Source organism: Artemia franciscana, chromosome 13 (assembly GCF_032884065.1).
Source record: "Artemia franciscana chromosome 13, ASM3288406v1, whole genome shotgun sequence".
Classification (NCBI taxonomy): domain Eukaryota; kingdom Metazoa; phylum Arthropoda; class Branchiopoda; order Anostraca; family Artemiidae; genus Artemia; species Artemia franciscana.
In genome coordinates, this window is record NC_088875.1 from 19,282,729 (window position 1) to 19,305,655 (window position 22,927).

Sequence of the window (22,927 nt, forward strand, 5' to 3'; positions counted from 1 at the left end):
CTTGTCGCAAAACCAACAACCCTTTCTTCACTCGCTTGATTAATTGATATTTAGAAAAAAAAAATTTGTCAATTACACTTTAAATACTGCTTAGAATGTTCCAGGACCATTAGTTAATTTACTTTTTCGTAAATGAGAAAGGCATTGGTCCAGTTTATCGAGTAGACAGATTTTAATCTTTTGACATTAAACTATACCAAAACCAATTACATTTTGTTTTCTCAGAAACTAGTATTAAAACTAATTCAGAACTAATTATAAATGGTAATCAAATAAAAAGAGTAAGGGTAACAAAGTATTAGTATTTTAAGATTGATGAAAATTTATCATGGAAAACTTATTCTGATATTATATTTACTCTGATCTGATATTATAGCTATTATAGTTTTTTAGTGTTTTGAAAAGTAGAGTTAAGAAAAAGAGTCAAACTTTAGCGTAAAGAGCGGGGCGTTGATGAGGAAGCATCTCCTTTCATATACGAAGTAATTTCTGTTCGTTTTAAGTTTTAATGTCGCTCCTTACTTTCCATTAAAAAAGCTTGTTTTTTTTTTATTTAATAAAAGGATAGAATTTATGGATGTGTTTTATATAAGTAGGATGGTTGTTGTATATGTGTGGATGTAGTATTATTACCATTTAGAATAATATAAAATAGTATCTTTTAAAATATTTAGAATAGAAGACACCCATCTGCTGCCAACAAGCCCTTAGGGGTTTTCTTAGGGGTTTCGTGGAGCGAAAATATTCTGTATTTTCTCTTTTTTTCGTCTTTAATTTTTTTTTTTAACAAAATTATCTTATCTTGAAAATTATTTTATCTTAGAAAAAAACAACACAAAAATATAATTATTACAGATTTACCCTTAAATCAAACAAACTATCACAAGCAAACACGTCACTCTAAATAAACAACCAAGAGACTATGCCAGTTCTTTCTAAAATGTACCCTACCAATCACCAGGTGGATTTTTTAAGAGCGGAGAAAGCTTTTATATGAAAATGCGAAGTTCCGAACCCAACACGGGCGTTAAAGAATCTAAAAGATAGAAATACGAAATTTAGCTTTAAATAAATTCAATTGTTTTCCCTTCCCTTATTTAGCAACAATCAGTTCTATGTAATTGCGAAGAAAGGAGCTGAGGAAAATGTAAAAAAAAAAGTTTATGGCTTAATTTAAACTCCATTTACCATAGCCTAAAAGTAAAGTTCAACCTTACTTCGTCACACGTACCTGTTGATTAATTCGGTTATTCTCACCAAAAACTAAGTAGCCCCCAATAAAGGCAGCAACAAACGAATGTCTCTTTTCTTTTTCACCAGCCAAAAAATGCAACAGCTTGGTAATTGTCTTGTATATAGTCACAAAGAATGCTAAGTTTCTGGAGTGCTGGATAGTTGCTTCCAAAATAGACCAAATTTTACTCCTTAAACTGCGAAGAACAATTTCATTTATAACTCATACCTTCAGAGTCATAGAAGTAGAAGAAAAAAATTGATCAGAGATATCTTCTACAATGTTCTGACTCACGGTTACATAAATCACTTTATGATATGACACTATTCTGGGCAATTATCTTTAGCAATAGATCTTCAGATCTATGGCTAATTATACAAGCAATTTGTTTTTGAAAAATAAAAGATAGCATACTTCAGTCAAAATGGGAAAAATTATTAGCCATGAGGTTCTTCCCAAACTATCGACATTCTTTAACTAACTCATAATTTTCCTCGTTTTTCATATTGTTTCATATTTTATTGTAATTGACATGTAAATTTGTTCTCCACTTAAAACAGGGGGGTAATACAGGTTACCTCCACCAATTACGAAGCTCAAGATCTGCGGAAATGGTTACCAACGTGGATGCACCTGTAACACAGTCAACGGCAGCCTGCATTATAGTCAACCTTGGTGTCAGAGGATTTTGCAATACAAGATAATTTTTTTCACAATCATTTTTGTACCGACAGATGATCGTTCCAATAATTAAAACATAAATTACGAGATTATAATAGCTAAAAAACAATAGATAAAGACAAGATAAGAAAGAATTAGGAAAACCATTGCCCAGTGAGAAAAAAAAATCAGACATCACGGTAAGACCAGGGCCAAAACTATAATTCATTATTTCTTTTTATTCGTGTCCACGTATGATTTATTTTGCGTTGTTTTTTCCATTTTTCTCGATTTAGCCGATCAAGTTTTACTGTTTCTAAAAAAATTTTCCTTGATCTTTCCCATTCTTATGTTTCTTTTCCACTGATAACGATGTCAGAAGTTATTTCCCAACTGTCGACGTTCTTTGACCTGCTGAGAATTCTCCTCATTTTCTTTCCGTATCTAACAACTGATAAGTAGGTTTGTTTTCAATACGATAGAAAAAATTTAGATAAAGAACGACTAAAATGTCAGTAAAAAAAAATCCGAGAATAAATCCAATAAACTAGCTTCTTAAGTTTCAGAGTTTCATTCTGAATCATAAATTTAAATTGTAACTCAGGACTTAAAGAAACGGAAAACTAAAAAAAAAACATCGAAGGATACTTCTCCTGGAAACCAAAGGATTAATTTTTAGAAAAAAGTAAAAATGAATACGGTTAAAATTAGAAACTCTAGGGCATCGTTGTTGCATAGTTATGCTACTAAACATCCCAAAAAAATGTTAAGAACAATAAAATTGCTTAACCGTGATGAAATCAAAAGTAGTTAAATGAAAAGGAATAAAACTAAAAGGCCTAGTCTCCAATAGTCTCCATGACAGGGCCGAAGATTAATTATACAATGAGGACTTCCAAACAGGGTTGCCAACTTTTCTCTCCAAAAACATATCCCCTGAGCATCCAAAAATGCATCATCTTTAGCTAAAAAGTGGTCATCATGAAAACCCAAAAACTAGGGGTTATATTTTTTTACAAGTTGTATTATTGAACAAAAGACGCTTTGTAAACCTCTTTCAAAGCGGCCAATTAAAATCAAACATAATAAAAACGAAAAAAATCTGTATATAAAATTCATACAAATTGACTTTGTATGAAAGCATGAAACTCACATAAACATGTAAATTCCTTATTTTAGAGCAAATCCTTTACTTACGGCATCTCTGGCCAAACCTGGATGCTCAAAAAAAAAAAAACGAGAAGCGCTACTTTCGTGAGAAGTGACATTTTTTCCCAAGTAAACATCCAGTTGGGAAATATTTCGTTTTATGTCATAACTTTACAAATCGTGTCCCTTTTTTGCCCTTTTATGTTCCAAATTTATAAATTTGTTACTTTTTTACCTTTTTGTGTTCAAAATTAATAAATTTATAATTTGTTCGCCCTTTTATGTCATTGTGTCCTGGCACATTGGAATGAGTTCTTTTGACATAAAATATGTCCAGTTGGCAACCGTGCTTCCAAAATTAAAACACATTCAAAACCGTTCTGCTGCAACTGTATTTAAAATTAATGCATTACATGGAAAATGAAAGTATGTGATGTTCTTCAAATAGTTAAAAATCAAATATTCGTATGGGCACATTGTTGTCATTTTTGAATAGTGAAATAATGCATTTTATAATTTAAATATTTATATTTAAATAAGAGATTTATTATGGGATTCTTAGTACCAAATCTTACTGTTTCCATTGGAGCAAAGTTTTAATCTTGGCAGAGAAACGGAAATTCTAAAGTAAAAAGCAAACAATGTCAATATAGGCTAAATCTGTCATTTTTTATAAAATAATTGTATAACTGTCATTTGTCAATGTATAATATCAGGTGTGTGTAGGTACACTTTTTCCTTGTACGCTAGAATAAACTGGACCAATCCAACCACCAACGTGAAAAAAAAACCGCAAATGTAACACCATGACAACAAGGGTCGAAGACCCGAGCTGCTGACGATCGCGAGCAGAGGGAAGAAACAAAAGGAAGGCAAGGCCTTTTTTTTAATGTTCAAGCAGTTTTATCAAATTATTGCATATATATATATATATATATATATATATATATATATATATATATATATATATATATATATATATATATATATATATATATATATATATATATATATATATATATCCATATATATAGTTTTGAAAAAGAATATCATAACCAATGTCATGAGGATCAGATTACTATGGAACTCAAGCCCTGTAGCGAGCATATCTGACTATCTATTTCAAGTATAAGCAACATATTTAAACATCTGCCAGTTTTGAAAAGGAATGTCATAACCAATGGCATGGAGATAAAATTACTATGGAACTCAAGCCCTGTAGCGAGCATATCTGACTAAATATTTAAAAATTAAGCAACATATCTAAATACCTTCCAGTTTTGAAAAGGAATGTCATAACCAAAGCATGAGGGGCCCGAATCTTTGCTCCGTACCTAAAAAGACAGAAACAACTTTAAAACCATTAACCATATTAGTAACAATAAAAAAAATTCAAAAGCTACATCAAATGGAATACATAAACAGCCATTAATCAGGTGCTAGTTTTTATCTTAATCCACAATCATCTGGTAAAAGTGTTTTTCACAGTTTGTTTTTATTTCCTAAAGTAGTTGAGCAAAGAGAATACATGACAAAAATCTTTTTAACAGGAAAATAGGCAAACTAGTATCAAAATTATCTTTAGAAAATGTAGTCAAAGACCAAAATGTTTCCTTTTAATTTTAAATATGTTTTCTATGCCATTGCCAGTTTTCTCTGTAATTACTATGATTCATGTTTTCATGATTCATGATTTATTATTCATGCCCTATAGCTACACTACATTGGACATTACTACTGTATATTTCTTAGGGTAGTTTTGCTCTAGCTATTAGACTTCTTTAATATTTACTGATGGCTCTAAAATTCGTTTACCAGAAAAATAAGCGTTAGGATGACTAGCTTCACAGTTGGAATAACCAAGAATTTTCAAACATCAACAAGACCTAAGAGGTCATATGGAACTTGTGACGAGGCAAGAAGAGCTAAGAGCCAAGAGATCATATGGTGTGAACTCTAGCAAAATTCTATGAATCAATAGATTGATTTAAAAGGAAAATAAGAGGCTTAATACCGGTCAGGATTTAAAATAAAGCTTTGAGTCACGATGTCCTTCTAAATATCAAAATTCATTAAGATCCGATCACCCACTCGTATGTTATAAATACATAATTTTTTCTAATTTTTCCTCTCCCTTTAGCCCCCCAGATGGTCGAATCTGGGAAAACGACTTTATCAAGTCAATTTGTGCAGCTCCCTGACACGCCTACCAAGTTTCATCGTCCTAGCACGTCCAGAAGCACCAAACTCGCCAAATCACGGAACTCCTCCCCCAGCTCCCCCAAAGAGAGCGAATCCAGTACGGTTCCGTCAATCACGTATCAAGGACAATTGCTTATTCTATCCACCAAGCTTCATCCCGATTCCTCCACTCCAAGTGTTTTCCAAGATTTCCCCCTCCAACTCCCCCCAATGTCAAAAGATCTGGTCGGGATTTGAAATAAGAGCTCTGAGACATGAATTCCTTCTAAATATCACATTTCATTAAGATCCGATCACCTATTCGTGAAATAAAAATACCCCAATTTTCACGTTTTCCAAGAATTCCGGTTTTCCCCTCCAACTCCCCCCAATGTCACAGGATCTGGTCTCAATTTAAAATCAGAGCTTTAAAGCGCAAGACCCTTCTAAATATCAAATTTCATTAAGATCTGGTCACCCTTACGTAAGTTACAAAGACGTCAATTTTCAAAAATTACCCCCCCCCCCCAACCCCACCTCAACTCCACCAAAGAGAGCAGATCCGGTCCGATTATGTCAGTCACATGTCTTAAACAGGTTTTTATTCTTGCCATCCAGTTTCATCCTGATCTCACCGCTTTAAGTATTTTCTAAGATTTCCGGTTCCCCTAAACTTCCCCCCCCCCCAATTACGCAGGTCCGATTATGTCAGTCACGTGTCTTAAACAGGTTTTTATTCTTCCCGTCCAGTTTCATCCTGATCTCACCGCTTTAAGTATTTTCTAAGATTTCCGGTTCCCCTAAACTTCACCCCCCCCCCCCAATTACGCAGGAAGCGGTTGAGATTTAAAATGAGAGATCTGAGTCATGAGGTCCTTTTAAATATGAAGTTTCAAGAAGATCCAATCACTCCTTCGTAAGTTAAAAATACGTAATTTTTTTTAATTTTCCAGAATTAACCCCCCCCCCCCCAATAGAGCGGATCCGTTCCAATTATGTAAATCAAGTATCTTAGACTTCTGCTTTTTTTCCCACCAAGTTTCATCCCGATCCCTCCAATCTAAGCGTTTTCCATTATTTTAGGTTCCCCCACTCCAAACTCCCCCCAATGTCACCAGATCCGGTCGGGACTTAAAAAAAGAGCTTTGAGACACGATATCCTTCTAAATATCAAATTTCATTGAGATCCGATCCCCGTTCGTAAGTTAAAAATACCGTAAGTGAATTTTTTCTAATTTTTCAGAATTAAACCCCCCAACTACCCAAAGAGAGCGGATCCGTTACGGTTATGTCAATCATGTATCTAAGACTTGCGCTTATTTTCCCACCAAGTTTCATCCCGACCCCTCCACTCTAAGTGTTTTCCAAGTTTTAGGTTTCCCCCTCCCAACTCCCCCCCCCGTGTCATCAGATCCAGTCGGTATTCAAAATAAGAGCTCTGAGACACGATATCCTTCTAAATATCAAATTTCATTGAGATCCGATAACCCGTTCGTAAGTTAAAAACACCTCGTTTTTTCTAATTTTTCAGAATAACCCCCCCCCCCCTCAACTACCCCAAAGAGAGCGGATTCGTTCCGGTTATCTCAATCATATATCTAGGACTTGTGCTTATTTTTCCCACCTAGTTTCATCCCGATCCCTCCACTCTAAGTGTTTTCCAAGTTTCCCCCTCCAAACTCCCCCCATGTCACCAGATTCGGTCGGTATTTAAAATAAGAGATCTGAGACACGATATCCTTCTAAATATCAAATTTCATTGAGATCCGACTACCCGTTCGTAAGTTAAAAATACCTCATTTTTTTCTAATTTTTCAGAATTAACCCCCCCCCCAACTACCCCAAAGAGAGTGGATCCGTTCCGGTTATGTCAATCATGTATCTAGGACTTGTGCTTATTTTTCCCACCAAGTTTCATCCCGATCCCTCCACTCTAAGTGTTTTCCAAGTTTTAGGTTTCCCCCTCCCAACCCCCCCCCCCCAATGTCACCAGATCTGTTCGGAATTTAAAATAAGAGCTCTGAGACACGATATCCTTCTAAATATCCAATTTCATTGAGATCCGATCACCCGTTCGTAAGTTAAAAATACCTCATTTTTTCTAATCTTTCAGAATTAGCCCCCCCCCCCAACTACCCCAAAGAGAGCGGATCCGTTCCGGTTATGTCAATCATGTATCTAGGACTTGTGCTTATTTTTCCCACCAAGTTTCATCCCGATCCCTCCACTCTAAGTGTTTTCCAAGATTTTAGGTTTCCCCCTCCCAACTCCCCCCAATGTCACCAGATCCGGTCGGGATTTAAAATAACAGCTCTGAGACACGATATCCTTCCAAACATCAAATTTCATTGAGATCTGATCAACCGTTCGTAAGTTAAAAATACTTCAATTTTTCTATTTTTCCGAATTAACGGGCCCCCCACTCCCCCCCCCCAGATGGTCAAATCGGGAAAAGGACTATTTCTAATTTAATCTGGTCCGGTCCCTGATACGCCTGCCAAATTTCATCGTCCTAGCTTACCTGGAAGTGCCTAAAGTAGCAAAATCGGGACTGACAGACCGACAGAATTTGCGATTGCTATATGTCACTTTGTTAATACCAAGTGCCATAAAAATAGAGATGGAATGGGAAAACCATTAACTGTTTCACAAACACATTTTCTTCGATATTAGCTTAAAAAGAAACACCTCCTTCTTTATATAGGTGCAATGGAAAGTAAATGGGATCATATATGTCGAGAATCCTTTTAGCAGGACTAAACAAAAAATATTATCACTGTCCATCAAAACTAATGGGTTGGTCCTATGATGTGTTACTTCTAATTAGACCCATTTATAATCAAAAAAGCATAGAAATAATAGTAATAATTTAGTATAATTTATAATAATAATAATTCAATTATTGAGTAATAATGATTTGAAAAAAATAATATCAATAATTACCATTTATGGAAGCCTGCTGATGATTTATCAACAGAATTACTATGACTGGTTTTTGACGTAGATTTTTAAAGAAATTCAAACTCATTCAAACATTTAAATGAATAAAATATCTTCCTATATCTACAATTTTAATTTTAAAAATAAGTAAAACTTTACAATACTATATGGGAAGCTAAGTTATCTAAAATAGTGTTATACATTTACATTTCATATTATTCAGCAAATTTCTGCTTAATGTTGGTGTCAGAATTGACATACAGAAGAGATAGAGGACAAAAATCTACTGTTGATTCAAAGGACTTACTCTTAAAAAAAAATAAAAATAAAAATTTGGCCAAAAAATTTATGCACTAAAGTCAGTATCTTCGGCAGTTTGGAAATTTACCGGTTCCATCTGATTTATGAAAGAATCATGTATTGAATATTTCTGCATAATGATTCAACATCTATCTGTGCTGGATTATGTCAAAAATAGGACAATTAGTTTTGTTTATTAGAAAAAATTGAAAAGATGACCGTTTATTTCCTGATAAAGACGTGTTACTTTCACAGTCTATTTTATGTCTAACTTAAAAAAAAAAAACATGACAGGGAAGCCTTATTTCTAAAACTTAATAAATTATTTGTTGGAAAAAGTTAGTTGAAAAAGACAAAATTATGGCGAGACAAAATTTGCTTTAGACAATTTTAATACTATTTTGACACCAGCTAATCTGCACAAAGATAAAGAACTCCCCAAAGATTGATTTTAAAGACTCATCCCCCCTGCCCCAAGAAAAAGACATTTAACTTTTTCAGAATTGGCCCTTCTCTCTCGCAGGAAAATTTATATGATCCCAATATCTCTCCCAATGGGTCGAAATTGAGCAGCCTTATGTTCGTACAAAAAAAAGTGTATTTTTATTCGTTGACGGTCTCAAAAGCAATTTATCTGGTTTGTCATGACAGACTATGGTATCATCTTTGGATAGCTGAGCCAATTAAGAGTAAAAAAGAGGCGAAGTTGAAACCCATGCAAACTTAAAAGGGAATAAAACTTATTGACGTTCAATAATAAATATTTCCATGATAATTACGAGATTCACAGCTAGCATAGTCTAAAACAAGCCATGCTTACGAAAGAGAAATAGATTTTCCAAAACCAAGCAGACAATTTACTTTTCCCATAGAGGAAACACACAAAAAATAATATTCCAACTTTCAGTAACCGAAAGTGAGATCTTTTCTAATTTATTTTTCATCATTGTCACTTTAGCATAAAATGGAAAATTTGGTAGCAAAATAGCGTTACACATCACCAGGAGACTCCTTTTCAAATAAACTTTATCAGGCAGGAAAGTGTTAATTTTTGGGAAGTTTCATAGAATATATTCAAGTTAATACGTAACACTAATTGAAGACGTTGACACACTTAACAAAAATTTAAAGGATAGGGTTAAGAATATTTTTCCAGTGAAGCGAAGGGGGAGAGGGTTGGAATCCCACACAAGTGTAATGATAGAATATTATTCTTTACATTTCTACTGAAATACATTCTCTAACCCAGTCTTGGTCAGATCAAGGCATCTCCCAGCCAATGTCAGAAAGTACAAATTTTACACTATCATATTATAACACATAATTTCTGTAGGAAAAAAGGAGCAGAAGTTGATTCTTTCTTTTTTCAAAAAGAGTCATAGCATACCATATTTTATTTCTAGCTAAACAGCATAACCTATACTCCTCTACTTTTTATTTATGATTTTATTCCAAATTACTATATTAGGGCAACATGTTCTACGATAGTACGTAGCCAATCTAGTAAGTTGAGATTCCTTCTCACTTTTTTAGATATGCTGCTAATTTTAATAATTATAGTTTTATAGAATTAACAGTTCTTTTAAAAGAGTGAAGGGGCAAAACTAATAACTGGAAATTGCAATTCTTAAATTTCCCTGTCTAAAAGCTTATTGCGTCTTGCATTATGATTAGAGGCACCGATAGATGGCTCTGAAGTGTGTTTTTATTCGTTGACGGTCTCAAAAACAACTAGACCTACGTTGCCTGGGCAACGTGAAGTGTTGCGGCAACCTTTGTCCGGCTTCGCCGATAAAAGTGTTGCGAGAGCAACACTTTGGTTTTGTTTCTTCGCTATCGGTTAAATTCTGAAGTTGTCCAAACTATCAAAGCATTCAAAACGGCATATTCAAAGCAGAACACAATCAGTAATCACATGATCAAGTTCTTCAGCGTTGAAAAAACAACAGCAAAATTATATCGGAAGAAGGGACTAAATTGAGTTTGCAGCCAGTTGAACTTTATCCTTTTCAATCGTAGACATCGTGACCGATGGAAACTTGGAACATTATCTTATATAATCTAGTTGGTATTATAAAGCTATTCGTGACTTTTCAGGATCAAATACCATAGATGTGCACCAATTTGCACAAATTTTTAGCCTCTGATGAACCTCCTCTAGCAACCGATTCTTACTTACAAGTCCCTCTCCCGTGATATACATCCAAGTTCACCGGAAACAAATAATGGGTACACCAACTAGCAAAAGTTGCAAACCCCTTGTCGCTGAAGTCATTGTAGCCTAACAGCCGATTATTACTTACAACTCCCCTACATGTCTTACAATCGGGAACCAAGTTGTTCTTACCATCAATTACACCAGAAACAGATAATAGGTACACCAATCAGCAAAAGTTGCAAACCCCTCATTGCCAAAGATGATTATAAGCTAATAATCGACTGTTGCTTGGAAGTCCCCTACATATCTCACAATTGGTATCGGCCTATTTTTGGTTCAAGTGTGTACCTTACCACTGAAGTTGTCAGCCCCTTGAAACTTTCAAACTGGTGTATGTCATGAAGGAATTTTTGTAACAAAAAATGGATGGCATATACTTTGATCAGCTCATCAAGGTCTATCGATTGTCATTGAAAAAAAAATTCTATCTGTCTTAGTTCAAAAGTTGACTTTTTTGCCGGAGGCCAACTTTCTAACACCACCACTTAGAAAGGAGCAAAGGATAAGCTCTAATTTCTTTAGCAATGAGAGAACTTTTAAAGTTTAAGAGGTATATCTGATACCATTTCTCTATTGCAATCCCAAGTAGAAAAAAAAAGAATGGTAAAGTCAGCTGAAATCACGAACAGAAATGGCTAGAAACAATAGATGGCAGCACTTTCGGACCCGTGGGAAAATCGCACTTTTTTGTTTCTGTAAATTTTTCTATTTATCACTCAAAGAAGATATATTGGCTGTGGGGCCGGGGAACTACCGCATATATTTAACACTTATAGATTTTAGTCCATCTTCAAATTGAAACTGGTGCCTGCCTGCTTGCCTGCTAGAACGGAGCTTTCCACTCGAAAGCTGAAACATGGTTTGATGAAACGAAAGCTTGGCTGCACAACTTCAGATACTCCTCTCTGACATAGGCTATATAACTCCACTTCACTTCGCACACCATAGGCTCTGGCTCGAGGACAAGCAAAAACCATCCTTTTTGGCCCCAGGAAAGAGTTCTACGGAGCTTTCCAAAATGTATCCGGCCTGAGGTCCACACTTTCCGTAAAAACCGCACAGTTTAGACCCTTACCAGTTTCCAGGAATAAGCTGAGATCGGCGGCATAGGAAAAAAAAAACAAAAAAAACCGGGACAAAACCAAAGTGTTGCTCTCGCAACACAATTATTCTGGTTTGTCATGGCAGACTATAGTATCCTCTTATCCAGCTTGAAGTAAATTCGTCAGTAATACGAGTTCTTCATTTTTTGAATGCTAAATTATATATTCAACTACGGTCGTGAGACTCCCTTTTCGGTAATATTCCAATTTGGTCTGGATGTTTGGCAATGTAAGAGGAGCGTCTGTTACACTATCTCTTTAGTGCTTATCTCGTATTATTCCATCGAGTTTTTCAGATTAAACCAAACTATAGTACGCGTATGGGCTGATGAATTGCAGTTAATTAGCCATTCTGAAGTCAGCTTAGCTAAATCCTGCAAGCTTCTTCCTACTTTGTTTGAGGAAACTGACTATAAGGTAAATACTAAAAAATGTGAAAATTTGGTATTTAATGCAAATTGCATATGTTAATTCAAATATCAAGCTTTTTATCAGACTTCAGACTTTTATTATTTCACAAAAATATATAGGTTACGAAACAGCCAAGGATCTAACAGACATGCCATTTGGCCAAAATAGAGTCCTGAGTATTAAATACCTTAAAAAGATACTTTGAAAAAGAAAGCCGAGAAAAAATGCTTTAAAAGACACTACCAGTTAACAGCATTCACAGAAATAACAAAGCATTAGCTACAACAACAACAAAAATGCAAACTAAACTACTGAAGCCTGATAAAAAAAAATTCTTAATTTTATACTTAAATGACAGAAAAGAAAGGGATTCTTTAATTTCATTTTGAATTTTACTCCGAAGCCGAATACACTTGTCTTTTAAGGAAAAAGTGAACATTGACCTCTGCACCAGTATTCGTTATTCTGCACACGCTAACTTTAAGAGCAAACTAAAAGCTCGTTATACCGACATTGTTGCAAATCATAGTCAGCTTTCTACTTTCGTTATCAGATGTATTTATTGTTTTTTGCCTGGGTGGTATCCAAACCGAATGACTCCTCATAAGTTTAGTGCCACTAATATCTTGGTGTCTGATGAAAATTATATTACTATTTTCTTTTTGTTACTCTGCTTATGTTTATAAATGAGTTACAAGCAAATTATTAAAATATTTTCAATAGAGATTATAGGGACATTGAATGTTATGCTGTTCAAGATCGTAATTCTAAAGTGAAATTTTTTTAATCAGTATCTGGGAAGACCAGACGCACTTTGGAAAATTATACTTACACAGCTCCATTCCTAAAACCCTTGATTACAGCCAGAATAGGTTGATAAGGCCCAGGTTCCTTGATAATATGACTGATGAACTCCAAAACTTCCATTTTTCATCTGCTTCAAAATACAACCACAGGGGAAATTTTATCTGATAAACAAAATTACAAAAATTAGTGTTAATAACCTGCAGCATACCTGCAGCATAAGCTAGTCAAATCTGATGCAATCCCCCAAGCCCTGTCATCGCAAATATTTCAGTGCTCCGTCGCCGCAAAGGCTTCGGTACGCCACCAAAAATTCCTAGCGCCAAATTGTGTTCTGAATTTACTGTGTGGCAAATATAAGGCAAAATCCACTATTCAGTGGCATAGGAAACAATTCCTGATTTCTCTCAAAAAGTTTTTGAATTTATTCGTCTACTATTGACTTCAGATTATCTTTCACTTGTCTCTGTCTCTTCATTACAATTTAATAATTCATAATTAAACAGAGTCTCGACTATCCCTGATATTCCTCAAATACCTCTTTTAAAACATTTTTCTACTTTGGTTGAACAAACATATATAAAATTCCACCAAACTTCCAAGATCAATAGCATTCAACCCACGGGCCCATACTACAGATAACATCGGCTAACGGGCTAAGACGCACTTTATTTTCAAACATTTATTACATTACTCCTCAGTAAGAGTATTCAATCGTGAGGCAATGAGAAATAATAGTTACTGTTCGGAATCGTGTTGGGAAGTATCAGCCCCTTGATTACGTATATTAATCACTGATTATTTAAGTTTTAATATTGTTCTCTGCTCTCATAAAATGTTTTTGTATTTGATTTCCCCTCATTTTAATGCACCCTTAGCTATTACGCAAAAGTTTAACTTTTACATTTCAATGCTTCGAAATTGAAAAAAAAACCCCTGAAAAACTATCCTCCTAATATATTTCAAAAAGGGGCCTTAAATGCTAACATCATCATTTTCTTCTGTTCTGCATCCTCACTGCCCTGACATCATCTGATCAAGAAGCCTCATTCGTTGAGCGTATGATCATGAATCATGCAGCAATTTAGAGCCACTGCTCTATTGAGAGAACCAAAAGCCACATTTACATAAATCATTGGGATAGCAGATCCACTGACAGCACTTAATATAACGGCCTTCTCTTTAGCCTCGGGTTGTTACGTTTACATTTTGATTCATTGGAAAATTACTATTTCTGGCAAATCCTCTGTATCCTATAGTCCTGGGACCCACTCGGTCAGAGCAAAAACCAAATTAAAAAATAGTAATTGAATAGGATCTTATCAAAATAAACAGATTTACATAAAAGGCACCAAATAGTAAAATCTAAATATAATTTTTACGTTACTATAAAATACTTTACAATAATTGGAGGTTAAAGTTCCATGCTATACCCTAATTATATGCATAGTCTAAAAATATTCATCCAGCTGAAGAGATTCTAGAAGTTAAATCCTCTCTCCAGATTGATAGAAAAAGGCATTCACGAGAATTTGGCCCTACATACCACACTTCTGAAAGGTTTCGGAATTCCTTCTTCAGAGAAAAGAGATCCACTGACTTTCCCAACTGTCCTAATACTTGCACGCAACAATACAAGATAGGGTATCCGTCCTTCAGCTTTGTTTGGAATGCATAACTAAATACTTAGAGGCAAATGTGGCACCACGTGGCAACGTGACTTCTAGAAATGAGGACGATATTCATATAGCTTATCAGAAGTCCCAAGCCAATTAGCTATCTCTTAATTTTCTGTCAAAGTCGGGGCGAAATTGACATTTATCTATTTGGAATTACCGTAATTAGGAGATTCTTGTTTTTCACAGGCGGTTTGACCATTTCAAGCCTTACTTGTCCAATCTTTCTTCTGACTCACATGACTCTTCACCGTGAGTCGGCGTTTACACCCCCTCCATACCCGAAAAAAATACACCCTGGAAAATTCCTCCACATCCAAAATTGAGCAGCCAAAGAGAAAGTAGAAAACAGGTATCTCAAAATGTCAATCAGATGGCCTAAGGGGTAACAAAAGGATCAGATAAGATAAGATAAGATAAGATAATATTTATTTGCAAAAGGCTATCACAAGCTCTAAAGAGCCGAATTCGCTTTATATGTCACTAAAAGCTAAGAAAAAAAAAATATCAAAATAGTACATTAAGTCAAACACTTAAAATTAAAAGGGATTAAAAAAGCAAAATCATCAAAGATAAAGGGCAACTTAACAATTAAATTACAAAAACATTGCAGTAAATAAAAAAAGAATAAAAACGGCAATAGAGGAAAAGGGGAATTTGGCAATTAATCACGAATTATTATTAAGGTGTCCCAGAATAAAGGGTATAAAACTTTTGCGAAACCTTTCTGTAACAGCATGGATCGGAGAGTAAGTTGGGATTGCTAAGGAGGCTGACCGGGGGAGTCGGAGTCTAATGGGATTGTGAAAATCAGGGAGTAAGTCCTCAGTACGGGGATTGGAAATGACTGATTTAGCGAAAAGCAGGCAAATTTTTTCCCTCCTTTCTTTTAAGGTGGTAATGCGCGCAGCTTTAAGGAGGAAGGAGTATGGAATTTTGCCTTCTTTGTAAATGATCCTGAGCGAACGCTTTTGGGCCGACTCGATTTTGTCACTAAGTTCATTTGAAAGTTGCGAATGCCAGACCGGACATGCATATTCCAATAACGGCCTGATAAAGGATAAGTAAACACGGAGGGAATGTATCTTAGGACAATTAAATTTGTTTAGTAGCTTAAAAATGGATAGTGAAACATTTGCTTGTTTAACAATGTTGGATACATGTGTTTCCCACTTAAGATCATTAGAAATTGTGACACCAAGAAGCTTAACATGTTTCACTAGCATTTCGCTTGGGATCGGGTCGCAAAAAGCAGGAGTAGATTTCAAGAAGTTGATTGTCATTATCTGTGATTTAGTGGGATTTACTGTCATATTTAGATTCTTGGATTCATCCGAACATTGGGTTAGGATTTCAACGGGGTCACTTTTAATATTCCTATGACATACTTCAAGGATCGACAAGTCATCCACAGATTTCCATCTTTGGGGGAATTCCTTGCCAATTTCGTTAATCATGACAAGAAATAATAGTGGTCCCAATAAGGTATTCCACAGTACCTAGGGAGGGGGTTAGAGAAGGTATTTTTGTATTTTACAACTTGTGATCTGTCTGAAAGGAACGATATAACAATATTTACTAAGAGTGGGTCAATGTCAAAGTTATCATGTAGTAATCGAATTAGGATAGTGTGGTCTACTAAGTCAAACGCTTTTTAGAGATCGACTAAAACCAGGTTTAGCCAAACATTTGGTTTCTCTATTTCACCTAGGATCGTGTGAATCAAGTGTACAAGGTAATGGGTGGTGGAGGTTTTTCTTAAATTACCAAACTGTCGGATGTCAATGCGTGGTATAATTTTAATTTTAAGCCAGTCACAAAGGAACCCTTCGTAAAGCTTAGAAAAAACTGGAGTGAGTGTAATAGGACGCATGTTGGTTATAGTCAGACTGGAAGATTTCTTTGGGATGGGTGTTATAAAACCTAGTTTCCAGCAACTTGGGAATTTAGCAGATTTTGTAATTTGGTTAAAAATATCAGACAAAGGTCCAGCAATTGTGTCTGAAAAGGCTTTAATCAAGTCCATTGGGATGTCTAATGGGCAAGTACTTGATTTTTTGAGCTTTTGGATTTTATTTATAATATCAGAGGGAGAAATTTGGGGGAAAGAGGTGGAGGGAGGAATAGTTTGACCTGAGCCAGTGAAAGGGGGGAGACTTTGTACCATGGACGCAAGATGCAGGTTCAAATCGTTGGCTATCTTGCAAGGGGGCTCAGGGAGATGAAAATTAACTTCAACAGGGTTTTTTCCGCAAATCTCTTTAATTTTCCTGTACCATTGTTTGGGTTTGTTAGAATACAAATCCTTAACCTTACTATTGTAATACCCAGAAGCTGCCTTTCTCAATTTTCTCTTCAGGAACTTTCTTAGATCATTAGCCTGTGTGATATGTCCTTGCTTGAACAAATTAATTTTTTTCCTTATTAGTTTTTTAAAAGTCGCAGTAATGTAGGGTTCATCGGTAGAGCATATTTTAATTTTTTTTTACCGGAAAATGGGCTTCATAATTATTCCTCAATAAATTTTGGAGGGACAAAGACTTGAAGTCGACATCATTTGTTTGGTACACAGGGGACCAATTTTCACTAGTGATCCAAGAGCCAAAATTGTAGAGTCCTGAGTCAACTAGAGGTCTAAAGACGGTTTCAGTAATAGTAAAGGAATGTTTAACTGTAGCTAGTGGAGATAGGAGTAGGCTAAAGTGGTAACTACCTCCGAGAGGGGGAAGAATGGTGACGGGTCTGTAGAAATTTGACATATTGGTGCATATTAAATCAAGAGTAGAATTGCTTTTGGTAGTAGGGACTTTTACAATTTGTTTTAGACTAAAAGTATTACATGTAGACTCAAGTTTTAATTCATTTGCATCACCTAAGAGGAAAATTCCAGCATTTGGGTATTTAGATAGTACATAGTCAGCACTGCCATGCAATTTTTCAATAAAATTAATTTTTTCAGCCGCTCTCTGCCCATGAGAGTAGTAAAAACAACACAGGACAATCAAATTGAAAGGACGTGGGAAGACTTTAGGTCGAACACAAACCCACAAAATTTCATGAAAGGGAGTGAGACAAGGAACCAATATTTCTGAAGGATAAAAATCATTACGGACAAAGAAAAGAATTCCACCGCCTTTCTTACCCAGAGGGTGGGTTTTGGGTCTGAGTTTAATAAACTGGGTGAAATTATTCATTTTTAACATGTGTGTATTTTGAGCGTTTACTTCAGTAATAGCGATTATGTCTGATCTATATATTTTAGAAAAGGAGTATAATTCATTAAGTTTTTCAAAATTAAGACTTTCAGCGTTGCTTAACAAAAGTGTGGGAAATTTAAAACGACCCGCAAAGGTACCATTTTTACACTTAACTTTATTTAAATTACAAATGGGTACAGGGGGCATGGTGGGATTCTTAGCAGGGGCCAGATTAATGTAGTCAGAACAGGGGACCAAGGGACCACATTTGACTTTTATGGGATGACTATTAGGGTCAACATCGAAAGATGAATTATTAGAGTAAGAAAAGGATTTATCTTGGGGATTTGGGGATGGGGGGACGGGCAATGATATGGATGAAGCACGAGGAGAACGATTAGGATTCATTATAAGACAAGTAAAAAGTCTCAGACCTGAGTCACGTTGACAGGGTAGGCACGAGGGATAAAACGAATGGACTGGGGGTGGGGTTTCGTAAAGTGCTGGGAAAGGGGGCCTGGTTGGGAATAGTGATTCATGTCCGTCAAGAAATTGCTGGTTTGTGGCAGAGTAGGGAGGGTATAGGGCTGCATACTGTGAGGGGGGAGGATGGACAAGGAGGGAGGATGGGGTCGTGAGTGCCTTCGACACTGGCCTAAAAAGGGTGGGGTCTCCCTCCGAAATCCATACCCGATTTTTGTCAAATTCTTAGAACTAACATCGTACATATGGGAAGGTATAACTTGTGGCTAAGAGAATAACCTACTAAACGACTTTGGTATAAAAACATGATACTTGTCGCAACCGAAACAACGACCCGACATAAAAACAGAACAAATTGAAACATGGTCAAACGAGCACGAACTTTTATTGCAAGAACCCGTCAGAAAATATTTGCAAATATGGAGCCGATTACATCTTTTTCCGTGGTTACATTTTGCACGTAAAAAATCCTTGCAAACTGATTTCGTTGATTCCTTATTTTCAATTACACGTTGATCACCATTTTTTTTTCCAGGCAATTCTTCCGTTTCCTTCACTTTCATATGCCACAAGTTTCTCATAAACAATTTCAATATCTGCATCGGATTTCGTAGTAACCTTATTAGTCTTTAAAACAAAGGTGTCATTATCCTCTTTCAAATTCAGCATACAACCGGAAGCCGTTAAGTTATTCCTGTATTCGGGAGCCTGATCCTCTACCATACTAATAGAGGATTTGTCAGTGGGATTACGTTCATGAATAATTGATTTCATTTCAACATTGTTAACTTGACTGTTTCGGTCAATGTAATTGCTAATCACCTGGTATGTCACTGGTTCAAACGCCCTTGACCTCTCAAATGAATTTGCAAAGGGTAATATAGCATTTTCTGAATTTTTTATTTTCACTTGATTGACTTCATTATTCTTTATTATATCACTGTTTTGAGTTACAGATAGGGGTTCAGAAATTACGGTCGGAATGTAGCTTAATAACTCTTCTAGTCTGTCTTTTAATGGTTTAAGAATATCAAGATTTGTCTGGCAAGCAAAATCTTTAACACAGGGCTTTGGATACGTTAAATTTTCTCTGGTAACATATGAGTAAGGTTCGGTCTGAACCGATACCTCGCGTGAGCAGGTGCGTAATTTTCCAATGGTGGTGTTCAGAGTATAGGATGGGTCGACGGAAGAAAAGGTCTGGCACTCAGTCTGACAAGAAACTTCAAGAGGGGGGGGTCACTTCGTGTTGTAAATAGGGAGAGTCTAGAGTCAACTTCTGCGAAGGGGGGAGCACCGGCGATTTGAGCTCTTTTAAGATATTAAGCATCCTAGCTCTTGAATTTGGAGAACGAGGGGTGCGAGGTGAAGGTGAATTTAAAGGATTTACCTTATTGATTGGCATTTTCTTAGAGGAGCAGTCAGGACAACACCAGCTCTCACTCCAATTAGCTGTATCAATTCTGGCACATTTATCCGCTCCTGCGTGAAACGAGCAATTGCACCCTCCACACTTCACAGAGTTTGAAAAGACTCTAAGCCTACATTCGGGACAAATTAGTCTTTGTCTGACCATTGTTTCTTAAGAGGTTAATGGTCCGGCTGAAAAAACTTGGTTCAAAAGTTAACAACACTAGATCCTCACACGTTGGATGCTAGGTCTCCGTCCACTTTCGAATTACAAGAAAAGGACTAGAACTCTTAATTTCTTATAGAATGAGCATCCGTTGTAGTTTCTACGACCATGAGACGGAATTAAGGATAAGGAAGGGGCAGTCACCCTCCTATACGGAAAAAATTCTGCTTACTTTGGGCTTTACTGTTACTCTTTACTTTCATAATAGCAATATAGACCAGAAATATTCCCAGAAAATCAGAGGGATCAAATATCTATTTTTACCTCCCGCTCCCTCCCCCCGCCCCTTCCTTACAATTACTTCTGTATTTACCTGAACACTCAATGTGGGGTGGAAATGTTTTTCCAACTTATTAAAATATTATAAAAACGCACTAAAATAAATGTTTGATGTGTTTTCTATGCCCCCCCCCATCCCCAAACAAAAGTTCTGGATACGGCTATGGCAATTATATACCAATTTCTACCTCCAGCCTCTGTTCGTGTATTTATCTGAACGCTCAGTGAAAGTTGGGATATTTTGGCATTAAATACATCCTTTAAGGCATCTCCCTTCCTCCCTAACTACAAAACAATCAGAGAACCCCATTGTAAATGTTGAGCTCTTATACGCAAATGTCTTGAATTAAGTGTTTTTTTTGCCAAAGATTGATCTTAAAATATACATAAATCATTCCATATATGAGGGGGGCTAGCCCCTCTTCAAAACTTCACTTTTTATGCTGAAGTTGGACTTATGACAAAATTCTTTAAAAAGACTGCTGAAACACAAGGGCCACTGAACTATAATTAAAAAAAAAAATGTTAAGACACAGCAGTAAGAAACAACTCATTCGGTAGCAACTGGTTGAAAAGCAGGTTAAATATTAAAATAGCAGAGGAATTTTCAGTTTCCAATTGAATGAGGCTCCTCCAAAATTTACTCAACCATCCTTCCCATAAAAACCTCATATTTAAACAATGGGCAACTTCCATAGCTTACATCCCTTGCCCTGGGGGCTAGAAGAGGAGTTGTGAAACCCTGAGGCATTATTTTTTTTACTATTGCGAAAAAATGGCCACCTCAAAATCTTAATTGACTGCCTTTGATAAAAAAAAAAAAAAATGTGGCGAGTGGCTTGTTATCCTCAGTTAAAATCCACCTACCACTACTCCCTTCTCTTCCGTATGACTAATTTTGTATTTTCCTGAAGGCTCAATGAAGGGTAGCAATGTTTGTCCGACTGGTAAAAACATATTAAAATGCATAAAAACACATTTTTGATGCGTCTTTTGAAGTTCTTTGTGCCCCCCCCCCCCTGAAAAAATAACCACCCCGAATAAAAGTCTTGGGAATTATATATTAATTTATACCTCCACCCTCCTCTCGTCTCTCCCTTGGAACTAATTCTGTGTTCACCTGAAGGCTAAATGAGAGTTGGAATGTTTCTGGATTAAAATACACTTTGTGAGGCGTCTCCCTTCATCCCTGACTACAAAACAATCAGAAAACCCTTTTGTAAAGGTTTATATGCTCTTATATGCACATGTTTGGAATAGAGTATTTTTTGCCAAAAAAAATCTTAAAACAAACAGAAATTATTCCGTATATGACGGGGGCTACCACCTCTTCAAAACCAAACCCTTTATGCTAAAGTTGGACCCTCTTCCAACACCCCGGCAGGGGAATGCTTTCAGTGACTTTAAGGTTAAAAGTTATTTCAGGAAATCTCCAGAATGACTTAAGTACCAGAGTTATCTTTACCTGATCCCTCAAATCTAAGCATTTTCCATGATTTTAGGTTCCCCCACCCCAAACTCTCCCCAATGTCACCAGATCCGGTCGGAATTTAAAATAAGAGCTTTGAGACACGATATCCTTCTAATTATAAAATTTCATTGAGATTCGATCACCCGTTCGTAAGTTAAAAATACCTAATTTTTCAGAATTAACCCCCCCCCCCAAATACCTCAAAGAGAGAGGATCCGTTCGGGTTATGTCAATCATGTATCTAGGACTTGTGCTTATTTTTCCCACCAAGTTTCACCCCGATCCCTCCACTCTAAGTGTTTTCCAAGTTTTAAGTTTCTCCCTCCCAGCTCCCCTCCCCCAATGTCACCAGATCCGGTCGGGATTTAAAACAAGAGCTTTGAGACACGATATCCTTCTAAATATCAAATTTCATTGAGATCCGATCACCAGTTCGTAAGTTAAAAATACCTCATTTTTTTCTAATTTTTCAGAATTAACCCCCCCCCCCCTATTACCTCAAAGAGAGCGGATCCGTTCCGGTTATATTAATCATGTATCTAGGACTTGTGCTTATTTTTCCCACCGAGTTTCATCCCGATCCCTCCACTCTAAGTGTTTTCCAAGTTTTCCAACTCCCCCCCCCCCCGAGTATCACCAGATCCGGTCGAAATTTAAATAAGAGCTCTGAGAAACGATATCCTTCTAAATATCAAATTTCATTGAGATCCGAATGCCCGTTCGTAAGTTAAAAATACCTCATTTTTTCTAATTTTTCAGAATTAACCCCCCCTCTCAACTACCCCAAAGAGAGCGGATCCGTTCCGGTTATGTCAATCATGTATCTAGGACTTGTGCTTATTTTTCCCACCAAGTTTCATCCCGATCCCTCCACTCTTAAGTGTTTTCCGAGATTTTAGGTTTCCCCTTCCTAGCTCCCCCCAATGTCACCAGATCCGGTCTGGATTTACAATAACAGCTTTGAGACATGATATACTTCCAAAAATCAAATTTCATTAAGATCTTATCAACCGTTCGTAAGTTAAAAATACTTATATTTTTTCAATTTTTTCCGAATTCACGGCCCCCCCACTCCTCCCCTCCCAGATGGTCAAATCGGGAAAAAGACTATTCCTAATTTAATCTGGTCCGGTCCCTGATACGCCAGCGAAATTTCATCGTCCTAGCTTACCTGGAAGTGCCTAA

General features: G+C 36.2%; 1 protein-coding gene across 1 annotated transcript in view; it reads right to left on the reverse strand.

The window, feature by feature from the left end:
* The window catches only part of LOC136034617 (peroxisomal membrane protein 4-like), a 36,768-nt gene that overhangs the window by 4,589 nt on the left and 9,252 nt on the right, over nucleotides 1-22,927 (reverse strand). Inside the window, exons 2-4 of the mRNA XM_065715901.1 lie at nucleotides 13,029-13,164; nucleotides 4,315-4,377; nucleotides 1,232-1,430 (exon numbers count right to left, since the gene is read on the reverse strand). Of these exons, the coding sequence (XP_065571973.1) occupies nucleotides 1,232-1,430; nucleotides 4,315-4,377; nucleotides 13,029-13,123 (357 nt within the window). The 5' untranslated portion in view covers nucleotides 13,124-13,164. The remainder of the gene's footprint in view (nucleotides 1-1,231; nucleotides 1,431-4,314; nucleotides 4,378-13,028; nucleotides 13,165-22,927) is intronic.